The 13,818-nt window shown below is 48.7% G+C and overlaps 1 protein-coding gene across 2 annotated transcripts in view; it reads right to left on the reverse strand.

Moving 5' to 3' along the window:
• Positions 1-5,466, reverse strand: part of RYBP (RING1 and YY1 binding protein) — a 37,633-nt gene extending 32,167 nt beyond the window's left edge. Inside the window, exons 1-2 of one of the 2 annotated variants that reach the window (XM_030956529.1) lie at positions 5,233-5,466; positions 4,287-4,412 (exon numbers count right to left, since the gene is read on the reverse strand). In XM_030956529.1, the coding sequence (XP_030812389.1) occupies positions 4,287-4,412; positions 5,233-5,264 (158 nt within the window). In that variant the 5' untranslated portion in view covers positions 5,265-5,466. Of the gene's footprint in view, positions 1-4,286; positions 4,583-5,232 lie in introns of those variants that run through there. The other variant, XM_030956528.1, reaches the window with a different exon arrangement.
• Between the last annotated feature and the right edge of the window lie 8,352 nt (positions 5,467-13,818).

The raw sequence follows: 13,818 nt of genomic DNA on the forward strand, positions 1-13,818 counted from the left end.
TCCTGCAAACACATGGCAAATAAGCAGGGCACATATTATTTGTATGAAGGTCAGGATCATAAGCCTGATTCCTCATTCCAGGAATAGCAGGACTATCTGGTGCCTATTCTAGTCAGCCCAGCTTGGATGCAGAAGAGAATGCTTTTCCATGGTGGCATGGACAGTAGTTTGCATCCTTCAAGGTGCAGATCCTGCAAACATGAAAATTTTCTGCAGAACTAAAGGGAAACAAAGGCCAGTATCTGACACATCTGTTCCATACAAGAGAATTCCATCTATAAATATAAACAGTTTTAGCTCAGCCTCCCCTCAAAAATAAGGATGGCAAGAAGGTGAAGCACTACTGTCATCAGTCCTTGGGCACTCCACAATGAAGTGTACATTCATATCACTTGATGCAAACTCCAAACCTTGCACTTCAAGTATACAGGTATTAGCAACAAATAAAACAGAAATGCTTGCTCAATTTATACTTGCAGAGGACACACACATTTCAACTCAATTTTGTAGTAAAAGCTCCCATTGTTTTGTTAATTTGCATATCAGACATCCATTTGTTGCTTCCACATTTTCCACTGACTTTAAGCGCATTTCTCTGTACTCAAGGCACATTCATGATAAGGGAATGTGGAGTTTGGAAAAGAAAAGCATTCATCCCAAATTTAGAGAACAATTAACATCAGAGAAGCTCCACCACATCACGCTACTTGCCTATTCATCCAAAAAGAAAGTTTCAAAAACCAGTTTCCCTGAAATCATAAGGAGGGGAGCAAATATTCACTTCACAATGAAGTCTGAAAACAATCCCATGTAGAAACACAGCCCTGCCTGGGAGGAGAGACGAAGCTACAAGAGGTGTACAGGAACACAATATATGTAAACTATCAGAGAACCAAAGGAGAAGAGGAGCAAGAATGCCACTAAGAAAAACAAACAGAAATAGACAGCCATCACCTACCCCCAAATAGGAACTCACAGGAAATACGAGGACAGATCCTGCCCTCACATTCTTATGAAATCCAAAGTAAACTTTCCTTCCGTGTTTGAAGGAGTAATGGATATTGGAAAGGAACCTGCATCTGTGGAGCAAACTTCCTGGCAGTTCCAGTCTTCTCCTGAGTGCAGGGGCTGGTGTTTTACACCAGAGCAAACCACCAGAAGAGCCACAGGACACAAGTGAAAGTGGTGACGAGCAGCAGTTCCCTGTGCTGTGACACCAATAAAAATCTCCAGGAAAGGAATAAGGCACTGCAAGCCCCAGCAAACAGCTCCCCACTGCTCACTCTGCAGCCAGCTAAATCATCATCTCACCCAGCTGAGCTCTGTGCTGAACAGAGCTGGTGTCTTTGCCATCATCCTCACAGAAGGGAAACAGTAAAAAAACTCATCATACTTGCTTAAATAGAAAGTAATAAAAGTTTAACCGTAAAATAGCAAGAATCCAGGTGAGAAAAGGAAGTTAGTGACATACTGTAACAAATCCAGTATTCAAGTGCTACAGGTTTAGTATAATCTTTGCACAACAATTCTTCAGAGATGGATTTGACCTAATTTTTATTTAAAAGTGCACCTGAAATATTTATAAACAGCTCCTTGAAAAAACAGTCGAGTGCAATTTAACTGTTTAGCCTCTACAACGATTTTAACTTTGCAGGTCACCTCTAAAACTCACTGTTGTTTGAAGCTCCTTTTACGAGATCCTAGGGAAAGGAGATAGTTGGATCTGAGAAGATAAAACTTCTAACTGCTGCCAACCACCCCTCCCACACGCCAACAGATTATATTGAGTCTGAAAAAATATACACACGGTGAGAATTAGCTCAGGGCCTCACCAGTTCTTAAATAAGAGAATATTTATCAGCCAAAGTAAATTCCACAACAAATAACTGGCTTCACAGCAGAGGGAGGGAGGGAAGTAGGTCATACCCGATCTTAAAAAAATCCCTGGGCATGCTGTGATTGCACACAATAATTTGATGAAAAACAGTTGCCTCACCATGTCTTTCACTACTTGGTTGAGTTTTTTTATTTTAAAGTGAGTTTGATAAATTTCCGTAAGTGTTATTGAAGTAAGTCACAATGAAGCAAGGCAGTTTTAACTGTGGAAAAGTGTCATCAACTTGTCAAATTGCAACTTAAAAGTCAAGCTCATCAGACACCTTATATTTCAAGTAATAAATTATCAATCATAACTCATTAAGTATCTTTACATCAGTCATTTATTTTAAAAATTCTGAATAATTTCCAAGCACTGACTCGTACGTCACATACTATAAAATTCAAAGTAACACCACAAATAGCTCTGACCTCCCAGAACTTCCCAGTACACAATGCTCTCTCACAACACTCAATCACTCCTGCTTTCTGTTATATTTATTCATAAATTATACAAATATGCAAGAAGACATGATGGGCCATTGAATATTTTAAATACTTTCTCAAATTCTACAAACAAAAGCCATTTTAAAAGCAGCAAAAATGAATAGAAAGCTGATGAATTAAATGAATTAAAATTAGAAGCCATTCATAAGGGTCCATTAAAAGCTAAACAGAATTACAATGTTCTAGACCCGAGGATCACATCTGCAAGTAAGGCTACAGCTCTTAACCTGAAATCATCGACTGCTATTGCTCTTAATGGCCTTTTAAAAGACAAACCATCCTACTACTGCAACAAACAGTTTGAAAATTATCTCTTAGAAAAATAAAAATGCAAAGGCTTGTGAGAGCAGGCTGCTGCTCTCCAAATGAACAGCAGCATGGTGGCCAATGAAAATAACAGTGTCTGATACAGGATAGATCCCATCTGGGCTCCCACATTTCATCAGGGCTCTGCTCCCACTGACACCCAGGCACTGGGGTGGCACTGGGAGCGTGAGGGGACAGCATGGCCACGCTCCTGAGGAGCAGCTCAGGACCAGGCAAGTCCAAGAGCAACACATTCCACCTGAGCCTACCGAGAAGCCAAGGAGCAGAAACCCACACGAATCAAACGTGCTGGGAAGGTTCAGCCGCACGACTAAATAACACTGAACGAGTCAAGAATTAGCTCCAGGTGCGCACAGAACACTGCTGTCCCAAAGCTCCCCTAATTCAATGCTCTAACCACGCTATTTAGTGGTTTAAGTTCAACACCTCCGTGCATTTTATAAAAAAGCACAGATACTTGTAGCTGATGTGCATCACAAAAAGCAGAGTGAAGCACTTCAGTGCTCTGTTACTGTAACTGGGAGAGTTTCAATGGCCCGAAAACATGCTCCCCATTAAAAATGTAGGCACTTCACATTGTCCAAAGCACAGAGCGAACAATAACGATCCAACACGCTTTCACCTCCTTTGTCAATCAAGCCAAGACAGCCAAGTCATGCAAACAGCCTGCTGATGAGAGCACCTCAATACACAGCTGCACTCAAGGAAAACGACGCCTCTCACAATGGAAACCTCACAGACTATTTCTTTGGCAGAGAACTGCAATGGGAACTCAAATTTGGAAGGTACAATATGAACAAAATCAGAAACCAACATGGTAGAACAAATCACAAAAAGAAAGGAAAAGCACAGCACCAGATGCCTGCTTTAGCGACAACTGATACTGCCAGGACAAACTTTCCGAACCCTCTAACTGAGAAATAGCAAGTTTGGGGGTTTTCTTGAGATTAAATTAACTACTGCATGTCAGACTCACCACCTCACAAAGACCTCCACAGTTTCTCAGAGCAAGGCAATCAGAGAGACCTGACAGCTAAAGCTTTCAAAAACCCGCACCATTCCCACACTGAGCACAAAGCCAATTCCTTTCCGATGACAACAGTCACCGAGAGATCAACATCTCAGGGAGAGAGTTGTTCTCACGGCATCTTTAATTTCAGCCATTTCCTTTCTCGCTCCCTAATCCTAAATCATTTCCACTCCTTTAGAGACACAGGTAAACCTCCACCCAAACCACAAAAAGCCATCTGACCCAAACCGAGTCAGAGCATTTCTGGCTGGCTGTGCATCTCCAAAAGGATCTCTGTACACCAGCAACAACAACCACAAAAAAAACAAAAAGCACAGAACAAAAAGATTCAGGTTACTGCCACATCCATGAAACATGTCTTCCAGTTCCAATTAAACGCTTGAAAGAGAATTTTTAAAATCCGCAAGCTTTTGAACAGGGACAGAAGGGACCGTATCGGGGGAGAGAGGGGATGCATCCAGCCGATATCCAGGCAACAGAGAAAAAAATCAACAAGTCGGCGCAGCCCAGCGCGGAGCACGAGCCGCGTTCAAAGGCGCGGACGTACCTTGTGGAGGTGCCTTTCCTGACATCGCAGATGCTGCATTTGAAGGCTTCGGCGCTGTTCCTGAAGGTGCACACGCTACAATCCCAAAAGCCTTCGTCGGCTGCAGGTTTGGCTTGCCTTTTCGGCCTTGAGGAGGGGGAGGGAGAAGGGAAGCGTGTGTGTGTACGTGTGTGTTTGGGGAGGAGGAGAGAGGCGGCAGGAGGAGGAGAGAGAGAGGAGGAGGAGAGAAAGAAAACACACACATGAGAAACCATGTTACAGAGCCCCGAAACCCAGCGCCTGCTCGCACCGCCGCTCTCCCGCGGGGCCGGGAGCAGCCGACAAACCCCGACCGGGGCCGGGGCCGGGCCCGGAGAGGTGCGGGGGGCGCCGAGCTCCGCCCCGGCCCCGCCGGGCCGAACCCGCCGGGCCGGGCCGCCCGCGTCCCCCCGCCCGCGGCGGGAGGGTGGGAGGGTGGGTGGGCGAGTTTGCGGGCTGGGAGGCGCGTTCCCTCCTCCACCTTGTTAAACCTCCCTTTGTCTGGGAGCGGCGAGTGCGCGGAGCGGGGAGTGCGAGCGAGCGGAGCCGCCATGGCTGCGCTCGCACCGCACCAGCCCTGGCACCGGCGGCAGGCTGGGAGACACCGGCACTCCTCCTCCTGCTGCCCTTCCACGCTCCCTCCATCTTAGGAGCCTCCCTCACTCTCTCCCCGCCCGCGGCCCCCCCTCCGCCCCGGCCCCCCACGTACCTGGCGGGGCGGCGCGGGCTCGCCGCCCCCTCCCCGTTCGCTCCCTCCATCTTAGGCGCCCCTCGCCGCCTCCCCCCGCCGGGGCCAAGCACACGCCGGCGGCTGCCAGCCAGGGCCTACCCGCCGCCATCCCCTCGGCCGGGGCCGGGGCAGAGGCGGCCGCGCCGCGCTCCCTCCATCTTACCGCCTCTCCCCGCCCGCCCCCGCGCCCCCGCTCACCTGGTCGGGCTCTTCTTGTCGCCCATGACCATGGATCGGGGCCGCCCCTGCCCTGCGCACAAAGAAAGAGGCGAGGGGAGGGAGGGCGGGGGGACGGGGCTGCCTCCGTCCAGCAGGCTCCGGCTGCTGCGCACCCCGCGCCGCCGATCCTGCCGCTGCCAGGCTCCGCTCCGGACTAGCAGCGCAGCGCAGCCCGGCGCCCTCCCTCCTCCTCCTCCTCCTCCCTCTCTCCCTCCCCGCGCCGCGCCGCTCCGGCGGGCGGAGCTGCTGCCGCGCCGCGGCCAATGGGGGCGGCCCCGCCGCCGGCCCTGCCGGGGAGGGAGCGGGGGGAGCCGGGAGCGCCCCGGGAGCGCCCCCTGCGCCGCCCCGCCGAGTCCCACCCCCGCCTCACGGAGCCCCCGCGGGTCCGCCCCTCCTGCGCCGCGGCCCCTCCGCGCCGGGAGGGCTCGGGCTCCGCGCAGCCCGCGGGTGGCCCCTTCCCGTCCCTGCCCCCTCGGAGGGTTCGTCGCCCGCCTGTCCCCCGGGGAGCGGGGCCGCCGCGGGCGGGACGGCGGCGCACGGGGGACGGCAGGCCCGCTCCGTCAGGGCAAGGGCGGCCAGAGCCGGCTCGCCCGGCCGGTGGCTGCGCTGGGAGTGCCGGAGCGGCTGGGCAGAGGGAGATAACTCCTGCGGCGTGCCCTGACCTCAGGGACGAGCTCGCGGTGCCCTCACGGATGCCTCGGCTGCCGCCTCCGTGAGCTGGCTTCAGGATCGGGGTCAGGGCAGCGGCCCGCCCAGAGGCCAAGGTGTTTCGACAGCGCTGCTGTAGTGCTGCTTCCAGAAATGTTCCCATCAGTCCCTCAGTGATCTATCGACTCCACCAAGCACGAGCTGTGCTTCTGCAAAACTCCTGAGGTGGCAAAACGTGGCTTTCCTAAAAAGTGGCATTCTCCTAAAGTGGCGTTTCCCGAAAAGCAGCAGTCCTGCCCTGAGATTCCCCAGGCCCCCCGGGGGCCTGTGGAAGCGCTGGCAGGGCGGGCTGGGATGGTGACATGCCAGGCATGAGCTGTCAGTGCCTTTGCTGAGCCCCTCGCACATGGGGCTGCTTCCTCTGCGGCAGCCAGAGGGGACGGGGGCCGTGAGCAGCTGAGCAATGATGGCGCAAGGGGCGATGAGTGAAGGCTAAAAAGGTGGTACAGCCACACATGGCTTGCAGTGCAGGCATTCTTTCACCGTGCTCTTCCACTGTGCTTTTCACTGTGCTTTCCCACCTTCTCAGTGGTGACTAAGCCAGGCAAACATCTCCCATCGGTGAACAGCAAATTTCATCCCCAGGCAAGGCGCAGGGCAGACAGGAGGGACGTGGGCAGCACAGGGCTGTACCTGAGAGAGTGGTGAGTGGGACTGCAGGGAGAGCGTGGAGACAGCCTGAGCAGGGTTAATCCATGGCTGAGTACAAGGGGAAAAAATAAAATTATTGCTTGAAAGCAAACCAATGTAAGTAAGTGGCTTAAAGCAGGATAGGCACCTACATGGCAGCAGGCAACATAACCATGTCCTGTGCATTAAAGCTTTAGGAATCTGGACTCACAAGCTACAGAGGATTTTCCCTCCAGCAATGCCCATTTTAACAGTCAAATCATGCTGGCAGAGTCACCTCCCATATTTAAGAGCTTCCTGTAATCCATTTACTCTACCCAGCCCCCCCATGCCCACCCAGGTAATTTAACCCTTGCTGTCACCTCCACCAACCACTTTAATTTCCAGACAGACTTCCACTGACTTTTTTCATCACCACACAAGTTCCTGAACAATACAGCAAGATGCAGACATACTCCAAGGGCAGAGTTAAGGTTGCACAATTATCACATGTAGGAAGTGTCATTTTCCCATTGCATCTGCTGTTTTCCAAACATTTTTGCTCTTTTAGATTATAGCTGTAACGTTTGCTTTGGGAATCTGTGTGGGAACAGGAACTCAGCAGTGCTTGTGGGGTCTGGTGAGCAGAGACCTGGTGTGCAGTCACTTCCAGACCTTTGTGACAATGGAGAGTGTGGGGACAAGAACAGCACCATTCTTGGGGACAAGGTCAGTGGAGAACCTGAGAAGCCCAGAAAGGCAGAAAGCACTGAAATTTTGACTTAGGCATGGTCCAGCTCCCATTTTCTGCCACAGGTGTTTCCTTTAGCTGCACAGTGTTGTGTAAAGCAGAGTGACAGCCACCACAGGCATAAGGTAAGCTTTTGTTGAAACAGCAGGGAGCTGTGGCCCATTTTTAGAAAGCATTTTATCTCCTCAAAAAAGTTTCAGGGTTGCTGTTTTCATAGCAAAAGTTGTTTTCTTTCCAAAAACCTGCTACATCCTTCGTTATCAATTCCCCTGGAAACCTTCCTTCCTTGACAAATAACCCTTTCAACGTCACGTGTTAAAAACTTGGCAAGCCAAGCACAGCATGACTTCATTCAATCCCATACATCCATCAGGAGGTGATCATTCCCAGTTTGTTAAACACCCTTCAAGCCACAGTTTGGGGTCTCTTCCTTCATGGAGGGTTCCAGAGGAGTGCCACAGTCACTGGTGGGCTGGTCCAGCCAGAGCTTTTGTGGTGCTGTGTCCTACAAGCAGCACGTCCCTGTTGGCATCTCCAGACACCAACACACCAAGACAGGAGCCACTGGCAGAAGTCAGGGCTGAAAATACAGTCAAACTAAAGGGCAAGTGCCTTGGTGGAGTATTTCTTTCACAGTCTGGTATTAGTACAGTGAGTTATCCTGCCAGCCTCAAAATTCACTGAGGTGGCACATGTAGTGCACCCCTGTGAGCGTCTCAGGATTTTTAATGGAGTTTGGGCTCTCATGTCCTCTCAAGGCAGCTTTGGGCAAGTTATTTAACACTTCTCCTTAACTCCAGTAGTCTGGATTTCAAAATTCTAAGGAATGAATTTTCTAGGCTCCCACATGGCACAAGTTTTCCAGCTCATTCCAGCTAAATGGTTTGAACTTCACAGTGATGTTCAGCAGGTCCTTAATCCGCCTGAAGGAATTCCCACTCTTGCCTACAGAAGATGCCACTTTCTCAATGATGCCAAATGTGTGTTGTTTGAGAGTACTCTCATCTGGGAGAGCATCCTGTTAATCCACTTTTTCCCACCCTTCCCTCACCATGTGGATTTTTAATGACAAAATCCTTGTAAAGAGACCTCACTGCAGGTGTTTCCAGGGCACAAGAGACATGGCAGTGGGGAGGGCAGGTTCACAACACAGACCACAAACCTCTTAGGCCAACCCTGCAGCCACAGCATATGCTGGGAGGTCCAGAGTAAACTTCAGTACATCCTTTATATCTGTACAGAGATGCTGGGATGAAACAGATGGAGCTTCATTCCCCCTCTGCAGCTTAGCATCCCCCTCACCCCAATGGCATCGCAGCTACTCCTGCTTCAGCCCTGAAAGCAGGCAGCAGTCCAAACCCACAGTGTGGCTGTCCATACCCCTCCCCAGAGCAACTGGCCAGAGATGCTCCGAGATGCACTCCCGAGATAAGCACCCTGTTAGCAGCTTCTTCAGCACAGTGAGACCTCCAAAACCTGGGGTGCCAAGACCACAGGGGTAATTCCCTGCACCTGGACCATCGGTATAAAAAAGATTTAAAAATAAACAGGGATGCTGCACCCAGCCAAAGTCACTATTTTTGCATAGCGTTCAATGCCAAATATAAATATTAACTTGAGCTTCTCAGCCCCCTTGGTCACTGTGGTAAATACACATTTTTTAAATTTTGCATCAGACGTGTAACTTCTCAGAATTGACTGCTGCCCTGAACAGCCCAAAGTCTAACCACTAGTAAATGACTTTGCTGTGGATTTAATAAGGAATTTGTTATATAGGAGTTGGAATCAGGCTCAGGACACAGATCTCTCTATTAGTTTAGCCAGACCTAGAAGGATCAGAAGTGATGCTGCCGCTCTCCGGAGCAGGGAAGTTGCGTGTCACCACACAATTAGCACCTTTTAGTAGAAGTGGGTAGAAAGGGAAATTAGCAATTGAGGGTAGAAAGGGTGAACCAGCTACATAAGAGCGCCTTGACAACCAGCATTCATTTTGCTGTGTCCTCCTGAAGAGGGTTAAATGTGTTTAACCTCCACAGGTTTCCAGCATGAGGAGAAACTGTCCAGGAGTGGAAGAAAAAGAAGCTGTGTGAAGGCCGGCAGACTTCACACAAAGCAGCATAATGTTTGCCGTACATAAGAGCATCCTTGGCAAGGCAGGCAAGAGCCTCTGCTCAGAAGCCTGGAAGTCTTCACCACAAAATAAAATACCAAACCAGAAAACAAGCATTGCCCAGAGGCACTGGTGCTAACATACTGCACCCTCTCTTGCTTTCAAAGCACAGCATTAACTGCCATCGGGTTTGGGTGCTGATGCCAGAGAGAAGTCAGGAGGAAACTACTCTTGGAAATCTCACGTAGCACTTGACAACATCTTTGAGTATATGGCCCAGGCTGAGTTCATAAGCTTTTTGGGAAAAGCGTTGTGCTAGGGATTGTGTAAACACAGAGCTGGCTGATGGATGGTCCTGGTGCGACACAGAGATGTATGCATGCTCCAGCAAAACTTACTGAATTAACAACCATTTTGGTTTAATACAGGGACACTCAGAGACTTTACTGATAATTGGGGGGTGGGGAAGTGATAAGCAGAAGTTGGACACAGTGTTCCATTTTCCAGACTTCAGGAATGAGTTGGATGCAAGGTCACGTGAGATATTTTTACTTGTGCTGCGAGCACAAGCATAACAAAGCGGGCAAGGGATGAAGCAAGAAGAAGCTGGAGAGATAATTGATAGAGATCCTCATAAAACTCATAAAATCCTGTGGATGAACACTACATGATATTTCCTTTAGTGACTCCATTAGGAAAAGGAGGGATTGTGCTCATAACCTGAAGATGAGAATGTCACACTGGAAAAAGAGAGCAACTTTGAGAGAGCAAAATGGAAATGGGGTGAAATACTCTGTTACTGACTTTGGCAGCTGGTTGCTTGTAATCAGCCTTTCTCACCTGGAGCAGAAGCTCACTGGTCTGGCACGCAGGAGGGAGAAGAGCTGCCTCAGGTGTTTGAGTGCCACAGGTGTGACTTAGCTCCTGGGAAGGCCAGTGCCAAGCAGGGGCATCAGAAGTACCAATGAACAGCAACAGGGAAGCATTTAACACCACTGAACAGTGCACAGGCAAGATCTTGTTGGAATTCTCCAGTTGAAGACAAAAATGCATTCAAGCAGGAACAAGCATGGAGAAGAGTTTCTAGGATGGTCAGGGGAATGGAAAACCTATTTTATGACAGGAGTTTCTAAAAACTCAACTTTCTCAGCCTGGGGAAACAAAGGAGTAGGTATGACCACTGTAAAATACAGTGGGGAAGGAGGCAGCACATGGCAGCAATGAAAGAGCTCTTAGACAAGAATGAAGAGCGCAACTGATCCATGCTGGAAATGTGGGATGGAAACTAGACATCTGTTTCAAACCTTCAGAGGAACACGGAACAGAAACAGCTTTGCAGAGGGAGGAGCAGAGGCACTCAGTGTAAAGATGGACCTTGATCACTCACAGAAGGAATCACCCAGCAGAGCAGCTTACAGTCCCTGTGATCCCGCTGAGGTCAGACCCCAATGCTGTCACCAGAGTCCTGCCTCTCCCTTCTCACCCACCCACACCAAAGGATCTCATCTGGCTTGTTCCGGCCAACAGACTTCAGTAGATGTTCTCTCAAGGGAAGGGAAGACGTACAGGGAGAGGAAAACTCTTCATCCAGCTTTTGTGCCTAGAAATGGATTTCTCAAACATCCTGGGATCTCTGATTTGCTTCTAAATTTGGAATGTGGGTTTTTTCCTCCCAGAAAACTTAAAACTTCCTGTATTCAGCAAAATAAGGGTATTTTTAAAGTTTTCTTCTTTTTTTTAATCTATTTTTAGATGCTCTTTCATGGTTTCTTTGGAAAAAAGTTGTAGAACTGAATTAGCAAGTGATCAAATGGCGACTATCAGGAACTTCAAAAAGCAAGCCAAAAACTTTCTATCAGAAACAGCCTGCCGAAGAGCAACGTAGGAGAAAAAGGATCTGAAAGATGAGGAGCAATATGCAAGCAGCAGCCAGTGCCAGGAATCTCCAGGGTCTGTAAACCCTTAAAATGCCAGACAGACTGGAGTGAAAAACAGCCTGAAAGGTAGAGAGGCATAAAACACTCTGCATGCAACAGCGTTAAATATAAAACTCGGCTGAGTAGTAAAGAAAGCCAACAAAAACTAGAGGCTCTAGCTAAGCATCCTGCCTGCTGTACTCTACAGATAGCAAAGGCTGTGCAATTTAAATCTGTAATCCCTTCCCAAGCAAAGAGGCTTTTGCAACAGCGCAATCTGGATGTCACCAGCATATGAATAGGCATCTTGGGACTGATCTGGAGAGCAGAGGTCAAAGTTTAGTGATGTATGTACTTGTCTCCCTAATGGATCTTATTGATTATTATCCATAGAAACAAGCAACATCTCCAAATCTACCTCCCCCTTTGGGCTAGATGCTGGCAACCAGGAAAAAGCACCTTGATCTCCTAGGTCCATGCTGTTTGTAGAACACTGGAGCCTGTGATAAGGAAACACACAAAGTTGCTGGACAGACTGGTGAAACCCAACAAATGGAAAATTGTCATTACATCTGTGTAATATCTGCATAGCAGTGATATGTGGGAGAACAGTGTCAAAAAATAAATTGTATTTATAAATAAATGTATTAAAAAATATTAGGATGACATGAGTGAGTGAAGTCAACATCGCAATTCAATCACCTAAGTGAATTATGTGTTGTGGAAGGGTCAGAAAAGCCCCAGTACAGGTAAAGTCAAATTCACACTTGTCCAGCCACAAGTGTTCCAGCCAGGCACCTTAACTATTGCAGTGAAATTGTCCTGTCTGTGATACAAAGTGGTGGCAGTCCATTGCTATCTCCACAGCACAAACACCATTTTGTTGAAGCATTTTCAACAGGAGACCAAAAATGGGAAAAGCCCGGGAGGATGGAACCAAAAGTACCAATGCTGTGTACTCCTACCACAGTGAGCACTGCAGTGGCAGCCAGCCAGCACGGTGGTGTGAGCAAAGCCAGCTCAGGCAGGGCACTGGGAACACCCTCGGGTGGAGACTGAGCCGATAAATACGCAAGGTAAGGGTGATTATCAGACCTCCTCCAACTTCCTGACTTTGCAAGGTAGAGCCAGAGAAAGCAGGCTCACTCTGGAGACTTTGGTACTCACGCTTCTAGCTGCTGCCAGAAACTGGAAGTGGGGAAAAAGTGGGGAAAAAACTCCAGTCAGTTCAGTCTACAGTATTTCAGAATCTCAGAAGCCATCCCATTTGGGTTCAAGTTCAGGAGCCAGCTCAGGCAGCAGGGAGGTCCTGGCTCTCTATGGAGATGTTTGTCCACTTCCATAAGCAAACACAAGGTCACTAAGGCTGGTCCTGCCGATGTGCAGCCTGGGATCTGGCTGTCTGCTCTGGCCATCCTCATGCTCACCCATCTCCCAGCTAGCAGGCTGAAAAGGGGCAGAGGAGTAGAGGAGTTTGGCAGGGCTCCCCTGGACACCAACAGCCATTTCCTGCTTCTGGCTCTGTGGGATGTGCAGTTTGCTAGCAGGGGTTGCATAAACCTGGTTATCCACTGCACAGCCTTACTTTGGAAACAATGGGTCTGCACACTTGAAAAAGCAGAGAAACTTGGGAGTATAAAGCCAAGTGTGGACTGTCATGGATATTGAGCCATAGCACAAAGCAGAGCAGCAGTAGCTGTGTTACTCCAGTGGAACTGTAAGAACATGATCCCAGCCCCTGTCAGGAATGTTGTTGTTCAATACACATCTAAGTCACACAACAGCAACAAGCCTGCTGCTCGCTCAATTTTCTCCCAGGTACAGCAGATCTGGCTTGCTCTGGGGCGTGTGAAAGCACCAGGTCCAGGCAGCCAGAGATGCTGTGCTCTGTGCAGCTGGCACTGGGATCAGCAGCATCTGGGGGAGTGCAGCTACTCAGGACTCACCAAAACAGCAACAACAAAAAAGCCTCTTTTCTCCTAGAGTACAGCTGATTTCCCTTCCTCCCATTCTCTTAACAGATGTCAGAAAAAAGCATGAATGGCTGCAGCTCTGTGCTCAACTCACAGATTTCACACTTGCTGCAGAGCTGGCCTTCTGCTTCTGAACCCAGTTCTGGAAGGTGTTGCTTTTTCAAAAGAAAAAACAGAGAGAAAGGGGAAAAAACCCTTTAAACACTTAATAGTATACTCCTTCAAAAGAAAACTTGCTTCAAGCCAAAAAACATTCGCCAAGTTCAACTAAATGTGGATTTTCACGACTCTGTAATAAACACCTCAATATGGGGGTTTCAAAATGAGAATGCTGAGACAACTTTGCTCCAAGCAGCTCAAAATAAATATATATATATGAAATACATAACTTGTTTTTTTAAGAGAAAAATCCAACTACCCCAAGGAGACATTTTGTTGTGTTTCAGTTACATATACATATAGAAAAAAAACCCAACCAAATACAGAATAAAAAAAAAT

Source organism: Camarhynchus parvulus, chromosome 12, assembly GCF_901933205.1.
Source record: "Camarhynchus parvulus chromosome 12, STF_HiC, whole genome shotgun sequence".
Lineage (NCBI taxonomy): Eukaryota > Metazoa > Chordata > Aves > Passeriformes > Thraupidae > Camarhynchus > Camarhynchus parvulus.